The sequence below is a fragment of the Mobula birostris genome, chromosome 6 (genome assembly GCF_030028105.1).
Source record: "Mobula birostris isolate sMobBir1 chromosome 6, sMobBir1.hap1, whole genome shotgun sequence".
NCBI lineage: Eukaryota > Metazoa > Chordata > Chondrichthyes > Myliobatiformes > Myliobatidae > Mobula > Mobula birostris.
In genome coordinates this window covers 117,214,915-117,235,356 of record NC_092375.1, presented here as the reverse complement: position 1 = coordinate 117,235,356, position 20,442 = coordinate 117,214,915, and the positions used below count along the sequence as shown (strand labels likewise).

The 20,442-nt window shown below is 47.3% G+C and overlaps 1 protein-coding gene across 10 annotated transcripts in view; it reads left to right on the top strand.

Annotated features, from left to right (window-relative positions):
- Positions 1-20,442, top strand: part of LOC140199300 (tensin-1-like) — a 416,856-nt gene that overhangs the window by 128,085 nt on the left and 268,329 nt on the right. For all 10 annotated transcript variants that reach the window (XM_072261116.1, XM_072261119.1, XM_072261118.1 and 7 more), the window contains one exon: positions 12,847-12,885. In XM_072261116.1, coding sequence (XP_072117217.1) covers positions 12,847-12,885 — 39 coding nt within the window. The remainder of the gene's footprint in view (positions 1-12,846; positions 12,886-20,442) is intronic.

Sequence of the window (20,442 nt, the reverse complement as noted above, 5' to 3'; positions counted from 1 at the left end):
CCAGCCCTTTCCCACCCCCTCCCCTCATCCATCCTCTCTTTTTCCCAGGCCCCTCCAGTACCACCTTCCCAAGGCCTCAGAATCAGGAACTGTCATACCTTGTAAGATTGTTGGTTTGCAGCTCCAGACAGTGCAATACATTAAATATACTACTACTACTAGGTCGATTCAGGCCTAGGGGGCCCACTGTAAATTGTAATAAGAGACTTATAAAAAGATAAATAAGTAGTGTTAAAAAATTAATAAATAAGGGAGTTAAAGTAGCAAGGTGGTGTTTATGGGTTCATGGACCATTCAGAAATTTGATGGTGAAGGGGACAAAGCTGTTGCTAAAACACTGAATTTGGGTCTTCGGGCTCTAGTTCCTCTTCCTTGATGGTAGTAATGAGAAGGGGGCACATCCTAGATGGTGAGAGAACTTAACGATAGACGCTGGATTCGTGATGCATTGCCTTCGATGGTGGGGAGGCTGATGCTCAGGATGGAGCTGGCTAAGCTTACATAATCACTGGGCTGCAGAGAGCGTGGATAAGTGCCCGAGAGTCTGCTCCGATGGGACCGACTCTGCGTGGGACACGGTCATCTCTGGTCACAGGAGGGAAGGAGCCTGGACCACAAGGACGGACCAGATGATGGTGGAGAGAACTGCTCGTCACCGGGGCTTCGTCACAGTGGGATTCAAGAAGGATCAGAGTGGAGGGTGGTCCCAACTGAACTGACCCCTGCTCAGATGGAAATGCTCACCGGACCCAGACCCCAAGAGGTTTAGAAAAATTTGCTTTATTTGTCACGTGTGTTGCGAAGTAGAGAAACACACCGTGTAATGCGCCGATTGTGTTAACAACCCACACAGTCCGAGCAAGTGCTGGGGGCAGCCCGCAAGTGTCGCCAGGCTGCTGGTGCTGGTGTAGCACGCCCAAAACTCACTAACCCTGACCCGTACGTCTTTGGAATGTGGGAGGAAACTGGAGCACATGGGGGAATCCCTCACCGTCACAGGGAGAACATAGAAACTCCTTACAGACAGCTGAGAGAATTGAACCCCGATCAGTGGTGTTGTGACAGCATCATGCTCATTTCAATGTTTTGAAATTTCACTGTACTTGTTCCAAATTAAGCTAATGTCACCAAAGGAGCTGGTCCCACATGACCGGATCTGTCCCTTGGAAGGTTCCTCTGCACTGTTCCATAGATGGGTTGTCCCCACACTCTCCCGACCTCTTTACCCTCATCCGGACACACTGTATCGGCGTGTTGTACCATTAGGCAGTGAGGGGTTCCCAGTGAAGATCTCCCTATGTCGGACCTCCCCCCTTTCTATCGGGAGCCTGGGGTGGCGATGTGACACAGAGTGGTGCAGTGTTACAGGCCTCAAAGTAAGTTCACAGTCTCCCATGTCACCTGGCGTGTGCAATGTTGGCAGGATGATGTCTTTTTCATGCCTTTACAAGGTGCGGAGCAAGAGAGAGAGACTGTGTGGCGCACCACTCCTCACACAGACATTTCGCAGTATTTTTCCCTTTATTTTACGAGGTCGAGTTGCGATCTGGACACTCAACACGGCACGGATGGAAAGCCTACTCGGGAGTGGCCCCAACTAGATTCGAACCCGGGAACCTCTGTCCCAGAGTCCGGCGCTGATGTCATTACGCCACCAGCCAGCCCCTCTAAAATAAATCTAACCTTCTCTCCTACATGGCCCTCCATTGTTTCTATCATCCACGTGCCTATCTAAGAGTCTCTTACATATCCTTAATGTACCTGCCTCTGTCACCGCCCCTGGCAGCACGTTCCATGCACCCAGCACTGTCTGTGTAAAAAACACCTTACCCCTGACACCCCTCCTTAAACACAAGAGAGTCTGCAGATGCTGGACATCCAGACCAACATACACAAAAATGCTGGAGGAACTCAGCAGGTCAGGCGGCATCTGTGGAAAAGGGTAAACAGTTGACGTTTCGGGCCGAGACCCTTCATCAGGACTGGACAGGGAGGGGGAAAATGGTAGAATAAGAAGATGAGGGGTGGGGGAGGAGGTGGAATGGGTGGAAGATGACGGGGAAGGCAGGTGGGTGGGGGAGGCTACCTATCTCTCTGTCTATCGATCTATTTTCATAGTAATTTTTTATGTCTTGCACTGTACTGCTGCTGCAAAACAACAGATTTCATGACATACTGTATGTCAGCGATAACAAATCTGGTTCTGATTCTGATCCTGACCTCCTGTAAAACCTGTCCTGTATCTTTCCATAAAGGATGCACTTGCAGACCCAATCTCTCTTCTTTGTACTTCCTCTAATCCCCGCACCTCCCTTTCTGGCTTCTGCCCCCCTCCTTTCCAGCCCTGATGAAACATTGACTGCTCATTCCCCTCCACAGATGCTGACTGACCAGCATTTTGTGTGTGTTGTCTGGATTTCCAGCACAGAGCATAGAACAGAGAACTTTACCGCTCTTCAGCATTAGGTGTTGTGCTGACCTTTGAACCTACTCTAAGGCTTCTTGCATAGCCCTCCATGTTTGTGTCATCTATCTGTCTATCTTAGAGTCTTTTAAAAATCCTTAATGTATCTGCCTCTACCACCAGCCCTGCCAAAACGTTCCCAACACTGTGTTAAAAACCTTAGGTCTGACATGCTATACTTTCCTTCTATCAACTTAAAGTTATGACCCCTGCTCTTAGCCATTTCCAACCTGGGGCAAAGTCTGTGGCTATCCACTCGATCTATGCCTCTTATCATCTTCTACTCCGCTATCAGGTCACCTCTTATCCTCCTTCACTCCAGTAGAAGAGCCCCAGCTCGCTCAGCCTCTCCTCATAAGACATGCCCTCTAGTCTAGTAAGCATCCTAGTAGATCTCCTCTGCGCACTCTCTAAAACTTCCACATCCTTCCGATAATGAGGTGACCAGTGAATGGAAATCAATTATTGCCTATCGTTCTGGTTGCCCCATTACTGAAAGGCTGTGGGGGCTTTGGAGAGGGTGCAGAAGAGGATGCTGCCTAGACTAGAGGGCGTCAGCTGGAAGGAGAGATTGGGCAATCTTGTGCTGTTCTCACTGTCAGATTGACACACATCTAGTCCACTCTATCTGGGCCTTTCAAGGTTCAATATGTATCATTGAGAGTCCCCCTCATTCTCCTCAACTCTAGTGAGTACAAGTCAGAGCCATCGAATGCGCCTCATACATTAACCCTTTCATTCCTGAGATCATTTCCGTGAACCTCCTCTGGACCCTCTCCAATATCGGCACATCCTTTCCTGGATAAGGGGCCCTAGACTGCTCACAATTCTCCAAGTGCGGTCTGACCAATGTCATATGAAGCCTCAGTATTACATCCTTGCTTTTATTTTCTAGTCTGCTTGAAATTAATACCAACATTGCTTTTGCCTTCCTTACCTCTGACTCAACCTGCAAGTTAACCTTTAGGGAATCCTGGTTCTGTAGGATTTGCATACATCGTGAATACTGTTCATTACGACCCATTAAAGTAGATAATGATATGAAATGTACTTTGCAAGCAGAAATGTCTTGGGCACTTTTCAGCAAACAAGTGGGAAGGAATGTGCAGTATGCCTGTGAGGGCCCGCAGGGACACGCTTTGAAGATAAGGGAGAGAGTTGTTGAGTTTGACCCCGTGTTTATGTCAGACTGCCATCAGAGCCCCCAGCAGGAGCCCCTGGGTGGGGTCCTGCTGGGTATGAAGCCCTGACCTCTCTCTACACTCATGACTGTGTGGCCGGGCACAGCGCAGACGGCATGTACAAATTCGCCAGTGACACAACTGTTGTCGGCGGAATTTCAAATGGTGGTGAGGAGGCGTGCAGGAGTGAGATAGATCAGATGGTGGATAAGTGTAGCATCTACAACCTTGCACTCAACGTCGGGACTTCCAAGGAAGTGATCATGGACTTCAGGAAGGGGAAATAAAGGGAACACAAACCGGTCATCATCGAGAGGTCAGAAGTGAAAAGGGTAAGTAGTTTCCATTTTCCCGGCTGTCAACAGCTCCTGGGACCACCGTATTGACAAGTCACGCCGATGGCTATATTTCATTAGGAGTTTGAGGAGAATGTTACCAAAGACCCTTGTGAATTTCTACAGTTGTATGGGGGAGAGCATTCCAACTGGTTGCATCACTGTCTGGTATGGCGGGGAGGGGGCCACTGGACAGGACCAGGAAAAGCTGCAGAAAGTTGCCAACTCTGCCAGCTCCATCATGGGCACTAGTCTCCCCACCATCGAGGACATCTTGAAGATGCGATGCCTCAAGAAGGCAGCATCCATCACTAAGGACCCCCACCACCCAGGACGCGCCCTGTTCCCATGACTACCATCGGGGGGGGGGGGGAGGAACAGGAGCCTGAAGACACGCACTCAACATTTTGGAACGTCTTCTTCCTCTCCATGATCAGATTTCTGAGTGGTCCATGAACACCACCTTCCTATTCTGTTCTCTTTATGCACCCTTCATTTATTGTTGTACACCAAAGACCACTTTATGATGCACCTCCTGTCCCTAATGAAGTGGCTACCAAGTCTATATCTGTAGACTTCAGCTGCCGTAGTCTACCCACTTCGCCCAGAGAACCGGTACGCACTGGATGTTTTTAGCGCCACCCGCTGTAAACTCTAGAGACCGTCGTGAGTGAAAATCCCAGGGGATCTGCAGTTTCTGAGATACACAGACCACCATGTCTGACACCAACAACCATTCCGTGCTCAAGGTCACTTAGATCACATTTCGTTCACATTTTGATGTTTGGTCTGAACAACGACTGAACCTTTTGACCATGTCTGTATGCTTTTATGCATTGAGTTGCTGCTATTTGTATTAATGAGCAGGTGTACAGGTGTACCTAATAAAGTGGGCACAGAGTATAGACTGAACATTACAACACAGTACTCCATTTAGCCCACAATGTTTCACCTACTCTAAGGTCAATCTCACTTTTCCCTCCGACATAGCCCTCCAAGTTTCTTTCACAGATGTGCATATTTAAGAGTCTCTTAATCCCCCTGATATACCTACCTCTACTACTGTCACTGGAAGTGCATTCCATGTATCCACCACTCTCTATGCAACAAAACCTACTTCCGACATTTCTCCCTATTCTTTCCTCCAATCACCTTCAAGTTATGCCTCCTCGGATTACTCCTTTTCTCACTGGAAAATTTCCACTCGGTCTGTGCCTTTTATCATCTTGTACAGCTCTATCAAGTTGCCCCTCGTCCTGCTCTGTTCCAATGAGAAAAGCCCCAGCTGGCTCAACCTGTCCTCACTAGACATGCTCTCTAGTCCAGGCTGCATCCTGGTGAATCTCCTCTGCACCCTCTCTAAAGCTTCCACGTCCTTCCTATAATGAGGAGACTGGAACTGAACACAATACTCCAAGTGTGGTCGAACGACATTACTTCGTAACTCTTAAACTCCACCCCACCAGTGAAGTCCTTCTGCATTTGTCAGTAGATTTACGCACAGATCCAGCAGCATCAGGTGATGATTGACACTGAGCAGGGCACTGGGAAAGCTCAGGGTTAGCCTCACACTATAGAAGGAGCTGATCCTCACTGCTGATGTAGCAGGGTTGCAGGGAATGATGTCATACCCATCTGCTTCAGAACAGTTCTGTACTAATTGCAGCAGTTTCCTGTTTACTGCCGGTAATAGCGAGGCAGCTAAAAACAGCTGGCACATTCCTTGTTTTGAAAGGTTTTCAAATGCAGCTTATTGGAACAAACATTTTGGAATTGGAACTTAACCGGGTTGTTATTGTCATGTGTATTGTGCGGCATAGTGTAACGCCAACGTCCTGCGCTCAAATCCCGACGTCTGTGAGGAGTTTGTACGTTCCGATGGCTACACGGGTTTCCGCTGGGTGCTCCGGTTTCCTCCCACACTCCAAGGTGATTTTGGCTCCTGTATCTCCTCACTGGTGGTAGCAATGAGAAGAGGGCACGACCCAAGTGGAGAGTGTCCCTAATGATGGACACTGCCTTCTTGAGGTATCGCTTCTTGGAGATGTCCGGAATGTAGGGATGGTAATGACCATGATGGAGATGGCCAAGTCTACAGTCATCTGTAGTCCTGTGCATTGGTGCCATCTATATCAGATGCTGACGCAACCAGTCAGAATGTCTGTAATTGTGTCACACTAGCTCCATGTTGCCCTACACTTTTTTGAGTGATAGTGCAGGTTTGAAGGTTAGAGGGGCTTCCCCGGTCTAATTTATGAGATGAAGTGTCTCGGCCTGAAATGCCAACTATTTATGCCCCTTCATAGATGCTGCCTTGACCTCCCAAGTTTCTCCAGCATTTTGTGTGTGTGTTTCTCTGGATTTCCAGCATCTGCAGAATCTTCCCCCCTTCCTCTCCAGTCCTGATGAAGGGTCTTGGCCTGTCTACTCTTTATTCCCTCTCCATAGATGCTGCCTAACCTGCTGAGTTTAACAACATGGGTGATCTGTTAGTGTTTGTGTGAGGGAGGGGTTGAGTTTTGCAAGTTTTTGTTCTTTTCTTTTTATGCGGGGAGGGGGTGCGGGGGATTGATCTCTTCCTTTCAACAACCATGGTTTGCTGTATGTTATGGCTATCTGGAGAAGACAAATTTCCGAGTTGTATTCTACATAGATACTTTGATTATAAAATGAACCTTTGAACCTTTGAAGCTTTGAGCTCCCCCAGCATCTTGAGTATGTTGTATGTTGATATTTACATCTGTGCCCTTGGAGAGGTGAAAGGTGCTGAAGTACTGGTTAATTGGATGGCGTCTGACCACTGAGCATTACTTAAGCAGCATCTAGTCTCCATATAATTTATGGAGACGCAATAGATTGTAGGTGCTGGAGGGAAGAAGTGGATCAAGCAGCAAAGGGATGGTCAGTATTTCTGGTTGAGAGCCCATGTCTCTCCTCCACAGACACTGCTTGACCATCTGAGCAATGTTTTACAGTGCTAGTGACTTGGGTTCAATTCCCACCACTGTCTGCAAGGAGATTGTGTTTCCTCCCTGTGACCGTGTGGGTTTCCTCCGGGTTCTCCAGTTTCCTCCCACACTCCAGAGATGTAGGGGTTGAGGATAGTAAGTTGTGGGTGTGCCATGCTGGTGCCGGACGTGTGGCAACCTTGCAGGCTGCCCCCAGGGCATCCCCGGACTGTTGTCCAATAGCACACTTCACTGTGTGTTTCGATGTACATGTGACAAGTAGAGGTCATCTTTTCCTCCAGCAACAAATAATCTGTTGGAGAAACTCATAAACACAAGACGCTGGAATTCCAGAGTAACAGATACAAAACGCTGTAGGGACTCAGCAGGTCAGGCAGCATCAGTGGGGAGAGGCAGGGGTGTCTCTTCAAAACCTACATCACAAACCTGGTCATTTCCTCCCCCCCCCCCACGGCTAATTCAGATTTATTTATCACATGTACATCGAAACATACAGTGAAATGTCTCATTTGCGCTAACAACCAACACAGCCCGAGGGTATGCTGGGGGCAAGTGTCACCACATATTCCCAGTGCCAACATAGTGTGCCAACAGCGTTCAGCAGAACAACGTAGACACGGCAAGCAACAAAACAACAGCAGCAAAATAAGCCCCTTTCCCACATCCCCATCCACACTCACACACACCCATAGGCCTCAAACCCCAGGACAGGCTGCATCCCGGCCCCCAGTCCTTGGCCCTGGATTATTAGGCTCACAGGCCGCTGGCTTCCAGACAAACCAATCCAAGGAGACTTGCCAGCTTCGGTCTTTGGCCTTTGGGTTTCTCCCTCCAACTGTTTCAGATGCTGCTCAATGCACTGCGTTCCTCCAGTGGAGTGTCTTTTGCTCCAGGTTCCAGCGCGTGGAGTCTCTCATGTCAGTGTGTTGCTCCAGCAGCTTGTGTTTTGGTTCAGGGGAGGACCTTGATCCAGGGAAAGAGTTAATTGTTACCAAGAGTGAGTTAACAAGTGTCTTCTCAGCACAGAACTGAGGAAGCCAGGCACGAACTGTGTGAGGGTGGCAAGCAGCAGGAGAAGAATGTAAACAACAGCCAACTCTGTGTGTCGTAAACACAAGAGGTTCTGCAGAGCAACAGACACAAAATACTGGAGGAGCTCAGCAGATCAGGCTGCGCCTACGGAGGGGAATGAACAGTCGACGTCTCGTTCTGGGACCTTTCATCAGGACTAGTCGGGAACGAGGCTGAAGCCAGAATAACAGGGTGTGGGGAAGGAGAAGCCAGGTGAGGGGGCAGGTGGTGGATGTATCTGTCCACAGCCTCCTTTACTGAGGACACACTCAAAATGGAGGAGCAACACCTCATATTCCAGCTGGGTAGCCTCACCCTGACAGCATGAGCATCAATTGCTCTAACCTCCAGTAAATTCTCCCTCCTTCTCTCTTTTTCTTTCCCCCACTGTGGTTCCCCTATGACCCCTTCTCTTCTCCTCCGGTTTCCCTCCTGTATTTGGTGCTGCTGATGTGGCCTCTTACAACCTGTGGCATAACATCATTTCTCTAACTTCCAGTAATCTTTCCCTCTCCCTCTTCCCTCATCTTAATAGAACATAGAACATAGAATAATACAGCACAGTACAGGCCCTTTGGCCCACAATGTTGTGCCGACCCTCAAACCCTGCCTCCCATATAACCCCCCCCACCTTAAATTCCTCCATACACCTGTCTAGTAGTCTCTTAAATTTCACTAGTGTATCTGCCTCCACCACTGACTCAGGCAGTACATTCCACACACCAACCACTCTCTAAGTAAAAAACCTTCCTCTAATATACCCCTTGAACTTCCCAACCCTTACCTTAAAGCCATGTCCTCTTGTATTGAGCAGTGGTGCCCTGAGGAAGAGGCGCTGGCTGTCCACTCTATCTATTCCTCTTAATATCTTGTACACCTCGATCATATCTCCTGTCATCCTCCTTCTCTCCAAAGAGTAAAGCCCTAGCTCCCTTAATCTCTGATCATAATGCATACTTTCTAAACCAGGCAGCATCCTGGTAAATCTCCTCTGTACCCTTTCCAATGCTTCCACATCCTTCCTATAGTGAGGTGACCAGAACTGGACACAGTACTACAAACGTGGCCTAACCAGAGTTTTGTTAGTTAAGGCATCTGTTAGTCTTGCGAGACCATGGATCTGTGCCTGGAAAGTCTTCACTCTCCAGGGCGCAGGCCTGGGCAAGGTTGTATGGAAGACCGACAGTTGCCCATGCTGCAAGTTTCCCCTCTCCACAACACCGGTGTTGTCCAAGGGAAGGGCATTAGGACCCATACAGCTTGGCACCAGTGTCGTTACAGAACACTGTGTGGTTAAGTGCCTTGCTCAAAGACATAACACACGCTGCCTCGGCTGGGGCTCGAACTCACGACCTTCAGATCGCTGGTCGAATGCCTTAACCACTTGGCCACATGCCCACACAACCGAAGTTTTATAGAGCTGCATCTATTCCCCTCTCTGGTTCCCTTCTTACTCTTTTTCTTCTCTTCACCTGCCCATCACCTCCCTCTGGCTGCTCTCCTCCTTCCCTTTCTCCCATGGCCCACTCCCTTTACTTCTGCCAGTTATTCCTCTCCCAGCTTCTCACCACTTCATTCCCCCCCCACCCCCACCCCCCTGGTCTCACCTGTCACCTGCCGGCCTGTACTCCTCCCCTCCCGCCCACCTTCAAATCCTGGCTTCTGCCCCCTTCCTTCCCAGTCCTGATGAAGGGTCCCAGCCCCAAATGTCAGCTGTTTATTCCCCTCCATAGACACTGCCTGACCTGCTGAGTTCCTCCAGCATTTTGTGTGTGTTGCTCTAGATTTCACTGCCGCTAACAAATCCATCCCAGTGTACACACACACACACACACACACACACTCCATAAACACCTCGCCTGAGGTACAGCAAGCATCAAGAGTTCCAGAAAAGATTTACAAATTGCATGGCATTTAAATATTTTCCAGGGCACACTGGGGGAGGCAACAATTTATGATCCTTCCATAGCAGAGGGCTGCCAAGCCCACTGACTTCACTAAAACAAAAAGAGCTCCAAAACATGTTCCAAACATTTACATAGCTCATCGGCAGTTCCCGCAGTACCTTGACAAACTGTGTTCCATGTGCCTGCCCTTTTATGGTAGAGTCTCACCACTGGTGATTGGGGTGGGTTTACTCAGGGAGAGGAAGGTTATTTTTGTTTGTTAGATTGGAAGTATTTTGGCCTCCCGACCAGTATTTGCAGAAACATGTTTCACTCGAATCTCTGCTGTCAGACCTGGCAATTGTAGCATTTTCTGGCCCAGCTGCTCTGTCAGAACCTGCCAAACACACCCAGCTCTCCCACTGAGCAGGACAAGGACAGCAGGTAGCAGGGGAGCACTACCACCCCCCAGTTCCCCTCCAAGTCCATCACCGTCCTGACTTGCAAATGCATCACCATCCCTTCACGTCACTGGATCTAAATCCCAGACCTCCCCCACCATCACCACTGTGGGGGCCATAACCACAAGTATACCTCCTGTACCTCATAACTGGGTCTCTGAGTGTATTATAGCACCAATGATTACCAATTGGGGTTCAATTCCTGTTGCTGTCTGTAAGGAGTTTGTATGTTCGCCCCGTGACCATGTGGGTTTCCTCCAGGTGCTCTGGTTTCCTCCCACACTCCAAAGTCGTCCGGGTTGGGGTTTGTGAGTTGTGACTGCGTTACGTTAGCACTGGAAGCATGGCTACCCAGCACACCCTCGAATTGTGCTTGTCGTTGACACAAACTATGCATTTATTGTAGGTTTCAATGTACCTGTGACAAGTTAAACTAATCATTAAAAAAAAAAGTCTTTAGTTAATCTTCTTTCTTTCTTCCTGCCCGGCCTGGTGTCAGTGTGAGTCCCGACTCACCCAGTGTGGTCAGTCAGGGATAGGCAATAAATGCTGGTATTGCTTTCAGGACCCATTCAAACCAGATCACCAGCTAATGACCCACTGGACTGCTGGTGGAGTAACTCGAGATTCTAGCAGAGAGGGATCCACACCGTTACTCCTCCCAGCCTGAGAGTGACAGGTCATCTACTGTAAGTGTTGGTATCAGAGACAAGCAGTGAAGAACTTAATCGGAATCCATTTATTATCACAGATATGCACTCAGTAGCCACCTCCTGTACCTAATAAAATGGCCACTGAGTGTGTGATTGTGGCCTTCTGCTACTGTAGCCCACCCACTTCCAGGTTCGATATACAAATATGTATTATGCGTTCAGAGATGACCTTTTGCACACCATTGTTGTATCGTGTGTGAGTTTGAGTTACTGAGTTACTGAGTTAAATTTGAGTTACTGTCACCTTCCTGTCAGCTTGAACCAGTCTGGCCATTCTCCTCTAACCTCTTTCATTAACAAGGTGTTTTCGTCAAGAGAGTAGCTACTTACCTGTTCCCGAAGAAGGGTCTTGGCCTGAAATGTCGTCTGTTTACTTCTTTCCACAGATGCAGCCTGACCTGCTGAGTTCCTCCAGCATTTTGTGTGTATTGCTCTTAATGCTTTTAATTTTTTGTACAGTTCTCTGTAAACTATAGAGACTGTTGTGCATGAAAATCCCAGGAGATCAACAGTTTATGAGATACACAAACCACCCCGTCTGGCACCAACAATCATTCCACGGTCAAAGTCACTGAGATCACATTTCTTCCCCATTCTGCTGTTTGGTCAGAACAGCAACTGAACCTCTTGACCGTGTCTGCATGCTTTTATGCATTGAGTTGCTGCCTCATGATTGGCAGATGAGATAACTGCATTAACGAGCAGGTGTACCCAATAAAGTGGCCACAGAGTGAATGTGGTAAAATGTGTTGTTTTGTGGCAACATTTCGGAGCAAGATATTAAAAATGCTACAAGTGAAAATAAGGAAAAAAAAATACATCGTGCAAAAAGGGAGCAAAATAGTTTATGCAAGTTTTTGGACCTTTCAAAAATCTGCTGGCAGAGAGGAAGCTTAAAGATAAGGTCAGCTTTATTTGTCGCATGTACATCAAATCAATGAAATATACAGTAAAATGTCATTTGTGTCATCGACCAACAGTCTGAGCAGGTGCTGGGGGCAGTCCACAAGTGTTGCCGCTTTTCTGGCACCAACGTAGCATGCCCACAACTCACTAACCCAAACCCATTTGTCTTTGGAGTGTTTGAGGAAACCTTACCATGGACAGAATGTGCAAACTCCCTCCAGACTGTGGTGTCAATTGAGGGTCTGTTGCTGGCTTTGTAAATGATTATGTTACATACCACTGTGCAGCTGTACCACCATGCTACATGCATACTGTGCATAGAGATCAATTGATTGCACAGTGCATTGAGGTAGAACAAGGTAAAACTATAACAATGCAGAATATATATTGCAGTTACAGACAAAAAGTGCAGTGCAGGCTAACAATAAGGAGCAAGATCATAACAAGGTGGGTCATGAGGTCAAGCACCCATCTTATCGTACAGGGAATGACTTAACAGTGGAGTAGAAGCTGTCCTTGAGCCTGGTGGTATGTGCTTTCAGGCTTTTGTACGTTCTGCCTGATGGGAGAGGGGAAAAGAGAGAATGTCTGTGCTGGGTGGAGTTTTTAATTACTCAGGCTGCTTTACCAAGGCTGCATGAAGTGCAGACAGAGCCAGAGAGGGGAGACTGGTTTCTGTGATGGTCTGAGGTGAGTCAACAACCCTCTGCAGTTTCTTGGAGCTTCTGGAGGAATGCAGAAGGCAGCTCCTCAGAAGGACCGCCGAAGAACTGTGGAGGGTCAAGATGATCAGGAACCATGGCTCGTTGGATGACTTCATTTGCCCCCCCACCTCATCTGTCGTCTCTCTTCCCTTGCAGGTCTCGACCTTGTGTGCGCCTCCAGTGAACTATGAAGTGGTAAGCTCAAGTTTCCACCTTGTGTCAATGTGGTCAGGGCTGGAGGGAGGGCGGTGTGAGATGAAATGTTTTGAATTTTCAGCCAGTGGTGAGGAGATTCCTAGAGCTTCAATGGCCACATTCATTGCCATCAATTGACTTCGGTTTCGTCTGCTCCTTCTCCAAAGCCTCACATCTTCCCTCCAGCTGTGGCCCAGAACTGAACACATCACCCTCGCTGTGCCCTCAGAATAACATCATCTCTCCTCATTCTTCCTACCAGGCTGTAGCACCCCACACTCATCACCACCAAAATGGCCACTGGGACGGGTCTAGTCACTGCAGGTAATTCTGGTCACTGGGGACATTCCTGGTCACTAGAGGTGGAGCTGGTCCCTGGGATGGTTTTGGTCACAGGAGACTGGTCTGGTCACTGAAGATGAATCTGATCAGATTTTGTCACTGGGAGGATTCTGGTCACCTGGGACGTTGTAAATGAACTAAAGTGTTGAGTACAGCATTTGGGACGTTGTGCTGAATTTGTATAAGACTTTGGTGAGGCTGAATATGGAGTATTGTGTGCAGTTCTGGTCACTTACTGACAGGAAAGATAGCAATAAGATTGAGAGTTCAGAGAAAACTTACAAGAATGTTGCTGGGATTTGAATATCTGAGTTATAGAGGAAGGTTGAATAGCTTAGAGGTGTATAAGATAATGCAGAAGTGGGCAGAGAAGTGGCAGATGGAGTTCCACCCAGGTAAGTGTGAAGTGGTTCATTTTGGAAGATCAAATTTGAAGGCAGAATATAATATTAATGGTAAGACTCTTGGCAGTGTGGAAGATCAAAGAGATCTTGGGGTCCGAGTCCATAGGACACTCAAAGCTGCTGTGCAGGTTGACAGCGTTGTTAAGAAGACGTATGGTGTGTTGGCATTCATCAACCATGGGATTGAGTTTAGCAGCTGAGAGGTGATGTTACAGCTATATAGGACCCTGGTCAGACCCCACTTGGAGGACTGCATTTAATTCTGGTCACCTCACTACAGGAAGGATGTGGAAACTATAGAGAGAGTGCAGAGGAGATTTACAAGGATGTTGCCTGGGTTGGAGAATGTGCTTTATGAGAATAGGTTGAGTGAACTCGGCCTTTTCTCCTTGGAGCAACAGAGGATGAGAGGTGACCTGATAGAGGTGTATAAGATGATGAGAGGCATTGATCGTGTGGATAGTCAGAGGCTTTTCCCGAGGGCTGAAATGGCTAACAGTAGTGGGCATAGTTTTAAGGTGCTTGGAAATAGGTACCAAGGGGATGTCAGAGGTAAGTTTTCCACACAGAGAGTGGTGGGTGCATGGAATGCACTGCTGGCGATGGTGGTGGAGGCAGATACAATAGGATCTTTTAAGAGACTCTTAGATATGTACATAGAGCTTAGAAAAATAGAGGGCTATGCACTAGAGAAATTCTAGGCAGCTTCTAGTGTAGGTTACATGATCAGCACAATATTGAGGGCCGAAGGGCCTGTAATGTGCTATGGATTTCTATGTTAGATGTTCTGTGTTCTGTGCTTATTCCCTAGAGTGTAGGAGAATGAGGGGAGATTTGATTGAAGTATACAAAATTATGAGGGGTATAGATAGGGTTAATGCAAGCAGGCTTTTTCCACTGAGGATAGGTGGGATGAGAACTAGAGGTCATAGGCTCAGGGTGAAAGATGAAATATTAAGGGGAAACTTCTTCACTGAGAAGGTGTTGAGAGTGTGAAATGAGCTGCCAGTGGAAATCGTAGATGCAGGTTTGATTTCAACATTTAAGAGAAGCTTGGATAGATGGGAGGGGTATAGTGAACTGAATTGGCTACTTCTTCCATCCTTCACATATATGAGGAGTAAAAATCTTTATGTTACGTTTCCATCTAAATGTGCAATGTGCAATCATAGTAATTTGTAATAATTTATGATAAATAGAACAGTCAATGTAACATAGAAATACACTTAAGTCAGCATGAGTTAATCAGTCTGATGGCCTGGTGGAAGGAGCTGTCCTGGAGCCTGTTGGTGCTGGCTTTTATCCTGTGGTACCATTTCCTGGATGGTAGCAGTTGGAATAGACCATGGTTGGGGTGACTAGGGTCTCTAATGATCCTTTGGGCCCTTTTTTCACACCTGTCTTTGTAAATGTCCTGAATCATGGGAAGTTCACAACTACAGATGCACTGGGCTGTCCGCATCACTCTCTGCCGAGTCCTGCGATTAAGAGAGGTACAGTTCCCATACCAGGCAGTGATGCAGCCAGTCAGGATGCTCTCAATTGTGCCCCTGTAGAAAGTTCTTAGGACCTGGGTGCCCATACCAAACTTCCTCAACCGTAGAGGGTGTAGTCCAGGTGCGGGTTGATGGGACGAGGCAAAGTAACAGTTCAGCATGGACTAGATGGGTCGAAGAGCCTGTTTCTGCACTGTACTGTTCTATGACTCTGTGATTCTTGGTTTTTATAAAACTGTATTAGTCCTCCTCTCATTCCCCATTGCTCTGCAGTCCCAGCTTCTCATAACTTAAGTCCTCCAGTTGCAACTAAGTTCCTGTGAAACTTTCCTGCACCTCTCCAGCTTAGTCCTGTCCTTCCTAAATACGGTCAGCATCTGCAGCTCTTTAGTACTGCTGTTTATTCAGCAAAGAAAGGATCTGTTTGTATGTATGTTTGACGTTTATCGCCTGTCACCTGGAATTGCCAGAATTGCAATATTCCAGTCTCACCACCAGTATGGAGAAACAGAAAAACCTTGTGGTCAAGTTCATAGAGAGCTGCCCAGCAAGCTGCCAGGGTGGTTAAGAAGGTGTATTGTGTGTCAGCCTTCATTAGTCAGAGGATTGCGTTCAAGAACCACAAGTAATGTTGTAGCTCTTTAAAACTCTGGCTAGACCACACCTGAGTACTGTGTTCAGTTCTGGTCACCTCATTTTAGGAAGGATGTGGAAGCTTTAGAGGAGATGCAGAGGAGATTTACCAGGATGCTTCCTGGATTGGAGAGCATGACTTATGAGGAAAGGTTGCACAAGATAGGTCTTTTCTTGATGGAGCAAAGGATGATGAGTCAGAGGTAGACAAGATGATGAGTCATAGATCAATTGGTGTGTGGAACGTGCTGCCAGGGGTGGTGGGAGAGGCAGATGCATTAGGGACATTATAAGAGACTCTTAGATAGTCACATGGATGAAAGAAAAATGGAGGTCTATACGAGAGAGAATAGTAAGATTACTCTTGGAGTAGATGAAAAGGTCGGTGCAGCATTGTGGGCTGAAGGGCCTGTACTGTTCTCTGTTCTACAGATACATTGTACAGCTGTAAAAAATCTCAACGCCCATTAAAGTTCCTTATGATCAACAGTCAATAAATAGCCAATGAGTTTGATACCCCATCCATGGGAAAGAGAGTCTCATGGGAAAGACAGTCCTTCCAGGTGAGGCAACACTTCACCTGTGAGTCGGCTGGGGTGATATACTGTGTCCGGTGCTCCCGATGTGGCCTTTTATATATTGGCGAGACCCGACGCAGACTGGGAGGCCGCTTTGCTGAACATCTACGCTCTGTCCGCCAGAGAAAGCAGGATCTCCCAGTGGCCACACATTTTAATTCCACGTCCTATTTCCATTCTGTCTATCCACAGCCTCCTCTACTGTAAAGATGAAGCCACACTCAGGTTGGAGGAACAACACCTTATATTCTGTTTGGGTAGCCTCCAACCTGATGGCATGAACATTGACTTCTCTAACTTCCATTAATGCCCCATCTCCCCTTCATACCCCATCCATTATTTATTTATTTATTTATTTATATGCACACGTTCTTTTTCTCTCCTTTTTCTCCTTCTGTCCCTCTCACTATACCCCTTGCCCATCCTCTGGGCTTTCCCTCCCCCCCTTTCTTTCTTTCTCCCTAGGCCTCCTGTCCCATGATCCTCTCATATCCCTTTTGCCAGTCCAGCTCTTGGCTCCATTTTGGATCTCCCCCTCCCCCTCCCACTTTCAAATCTCTTACTAGCTCTTCCTTCAGTTACTTTCAAATCTCTTACTAGCTCTTCTTTCAGTTAGTCCTGACGAAGGGTCTCGGCCCAAAGCGTTGACTGTACCTCTTCCTAGAGATGCTTTCTGGCCTGCTGCATTCACCAGCAACTTTTATGTGTGTTGCTTATATACCTTGTTCTATTTTGGCCTGAAAGTTTGTTTCCCTCCATAGGGCTGTCTGCCTTGCTGAGCTCCTCCAGCATTTTGTGTGTGTTACCCTAGATTTCCAGTATCTGCAGAATCTCTTGTGTTTATGATTATATATCCTCTTCTTCCTCTCGTAATCTTACTCACTTCTGTCTGGTCTCCCCTTGGCCTCCTTCACTGCAGTGAAAACAAGACCAGTCTGTTCGGCCTCTTCCCATGAACAAACCTCTCAACAGCCGGGTGAATTCCGTCCTTGCCTGAGTAGAAAGCAGTCCGCTGCTGCCTCGAAACATATGTTTCAGTAATCTCTAATCAGTGCTAATCACGTCCGTAGAAGAACAGTTACCACAAAGCAGATTGCGATCAGTTACATCTTGTTTCCCACAAGTACAGTTTGGCTGATGCCAGATAACAAGCGATAAATGTCAAACATACATACAAGAGGATCTTTTCCTTACTGAATGAACAGCAGTGCTAAGGATTTGCAGATACTGACCCTCACCTCGAATAACTGTTCAGTTCACTGTGACCTTCACCCTGAATAAACAATGACTCTGTAAAGTCCCATAGGCAGGGTGGGGTCTGACAGTCTGAGGGAGTGAGGACTGATCTCTCAAATCTGGAGCACTGGTAATGAGGTGGAGAAAAGGCCATTGATGTTCTTTCTCGGTAACGCGAATTGGATCAGAGTGGCAGTACTGAGCTTGTGGCCACATTTACTACCTCTGTGCGACCAGTCTCTTGCAAACTCTGATACATCCTGTTGACTCTGAGACACAGGGTGTAGTGGCAGCCCTGGTACCGGTCTACAGCTGATCAGAAACAGCTTCCTGGCAGAGCATTGACTCTGAAGCCCATCACATTGTGGCGGGAGGTCAGGGTTGTGAGCTGGCTGGTTGAGTGATCAAACAATCACTGTGCCAGTGGGAGGCCTTCTTGCATTCCCTGATGTGAGTCAGTAGCATTCTGCCAAAGGCCAGTCAAGAGAAGAGATTCTAACAATTCCTGGACACCGTGCGCTGTCAGATTCTCACTGCAGCATTGCTTCCAGGAGACGCAGGCGGGCCTCGGTATCAGAATCAGTGAGCCTCACTTCAGTGGTGGGGAAGGCACTGGAGGGATTCTGAGGATCAGGATCTATTTAATTTGGGAAAGGCGGAATAGCTTTGTGCATGGAATATCATGTTTCACAAATTTACTAGACATAGAACAGTACAGCTCAGGACAGGCCCTTCGGCCCTCAATGTTGTGCCGACCCTTTAACCTACTCCAAGATCAATCCAACCCTTCCCTCCAGCGTAGCACGCCATTTATCTATCAACCATGTGCCTATCTAACAGTTTCTTAAATGTCCCTAATGTATCTCCCTCTACCATGACCACACACCTATCACCCTCTGTGTAAAATACTTACCTCTGACATCCCTGCTTTACTTTCCTCCAATCACTTAAAAATTATGCCCCCCTTGTAATCAGCATTTCCGCCCTGGGAAAATGTCTCTGGCTGTCCACTCCAGCTACAACTTCTATCATCCTGTACACCTCCATCAAGTCATCTCTCATCCTCCTTCGCTCCAAAGAGAAAAGCCCTCGCTCGCTCAACCTCTCCTTCACAAGTCATACTCTGTAATCCAGGCAGCATCCTGGTGAATCTCTTCTGCACCCTCTCTAAAGCTTGCACATCCTTCCTGTAACGAGGTGACCAGAACCGAACACAACACTCCAACCGTGGTCCAACCAAAGTTTTACAGAGCCGCGTCTGATTGAGCTTCTGAAGAGCTGACCAAGAAGGTTGATGAGGGCAGAGTGGTAGACGCCATCTACATGGACTTTAGCAAAACCTTTCATAAACATTCTCCAGATGGCTTGTCCAGTAGGTGAGATCACCGGACAGTTGAGTACAAGATTGGTCGGGTGGAAGGGGTCAGAGGGTGGCAGTGGAGAAATATTTCTCTGACTGGAGGCCTGTGACCTGTAGTGTGCCACAGGGATTGCTGCTGGGCCCACTGTTGTTTGATGAGGAAGAGAATGTAGGTAGCAATGGTTAATAAGTTTGTAGGTGACAGCAAAATCGGTGGCACGCTGGACAGTGAAGTCTGTCTAAGGTCAGAAAAGGATTTAGATCAACTGGGAAACAAGGAAATAAATGTCAGGTGCCATTCAGCTCAGACCAATGTGAAGTAATGTATTAGTGCTCTAGAAGAGAAAGACCTAGAGATACATGGTAGCTCCCTGGGAGTGGACATGGGTAGGTCTTTATTGGGACATTCTACTCTGAGATGAGGCTGATGTTCAAATTCAAAGTATATTTATTAGCAAAGTACATATATATCATTTGCAGGAAAGTAAAGAAACACAGCAGATTTTATGAAAACGATGCATCAAAACTGATAAACAACCAGTGGGGAAAATGTGTCCTGCTGGGAGATCAGGCTAGTGGTGCCCCTCTGAAAGATGAGGCTTGGGATTGGTTTATTGTTGTCATATGTACCCAGATACAGTGAACAGCTTTTCTTGCTTGCTGTTTCTGCAGATCAAATCATTACACGGTGTAACATGGTTGAACAAGGGAAAACAATAACAGGATGCAGATAAAGTGTAACAGTTGCAGAGAAGGTGCAGTGCAGGTAATCAATCAGGTGCAAGGACATAACAAGTTGGACTGTGAAGTCAAGAGTCCATCTTTTCTACTGGGGGAATCATTCAATAGTCTTATAACAGCAGGATAGAAGCTGCTCTTGAAGCTGGTGGTCCGTGCTTTCAAACTGTTGTATCTTCTGTCCAATGTGAGAGGGGAGTATGAAAGAACGTCTGAGATGGGTAGAATTTTTGATTATGTTGGCCACTTCATTAAGGCAGTGGAAAGTGTAGACAGAGCCCATGGAGGGGAGGCTATTCCTGTGATGAGCTGAGCTGTGTCCACAACTCTCTGCAGTTTTTTGTGGTCCCAGGCAGAGCAGTTGAGGTAGTAGGCCGTGATGCATCTGGACAGCATGTTACCTCGATTTAAATTGGTAAGAGTTGTCCACAGGTACGTGACCATTTTTCTTTATCCTCCTGAGGGATAGATGATTGACCAGCTTCCTTGGCCGTGGTGTCAACATGCCTGGACCTGGTCAGGCTGTTGGTGATGTTCACTCCTAGGAACTTCTCTCTTCTTCAAACCTCCCCCCTTCCTGAAGTCAATGACCAGCTCTGTTGTTTTGTTTGCATTGACAGAAAAGTCATTGTCATGACACGGTGTTACTAACTCTCTATCTCCTTCCTGTACTGCTCTGACTCATCTTGGCATCCAAGATATGTATCCCACTTTGGAGGCATCACCTGCAAACTTGCAGCTGGGATTTGAGCAGAATCCGTCCACATAGT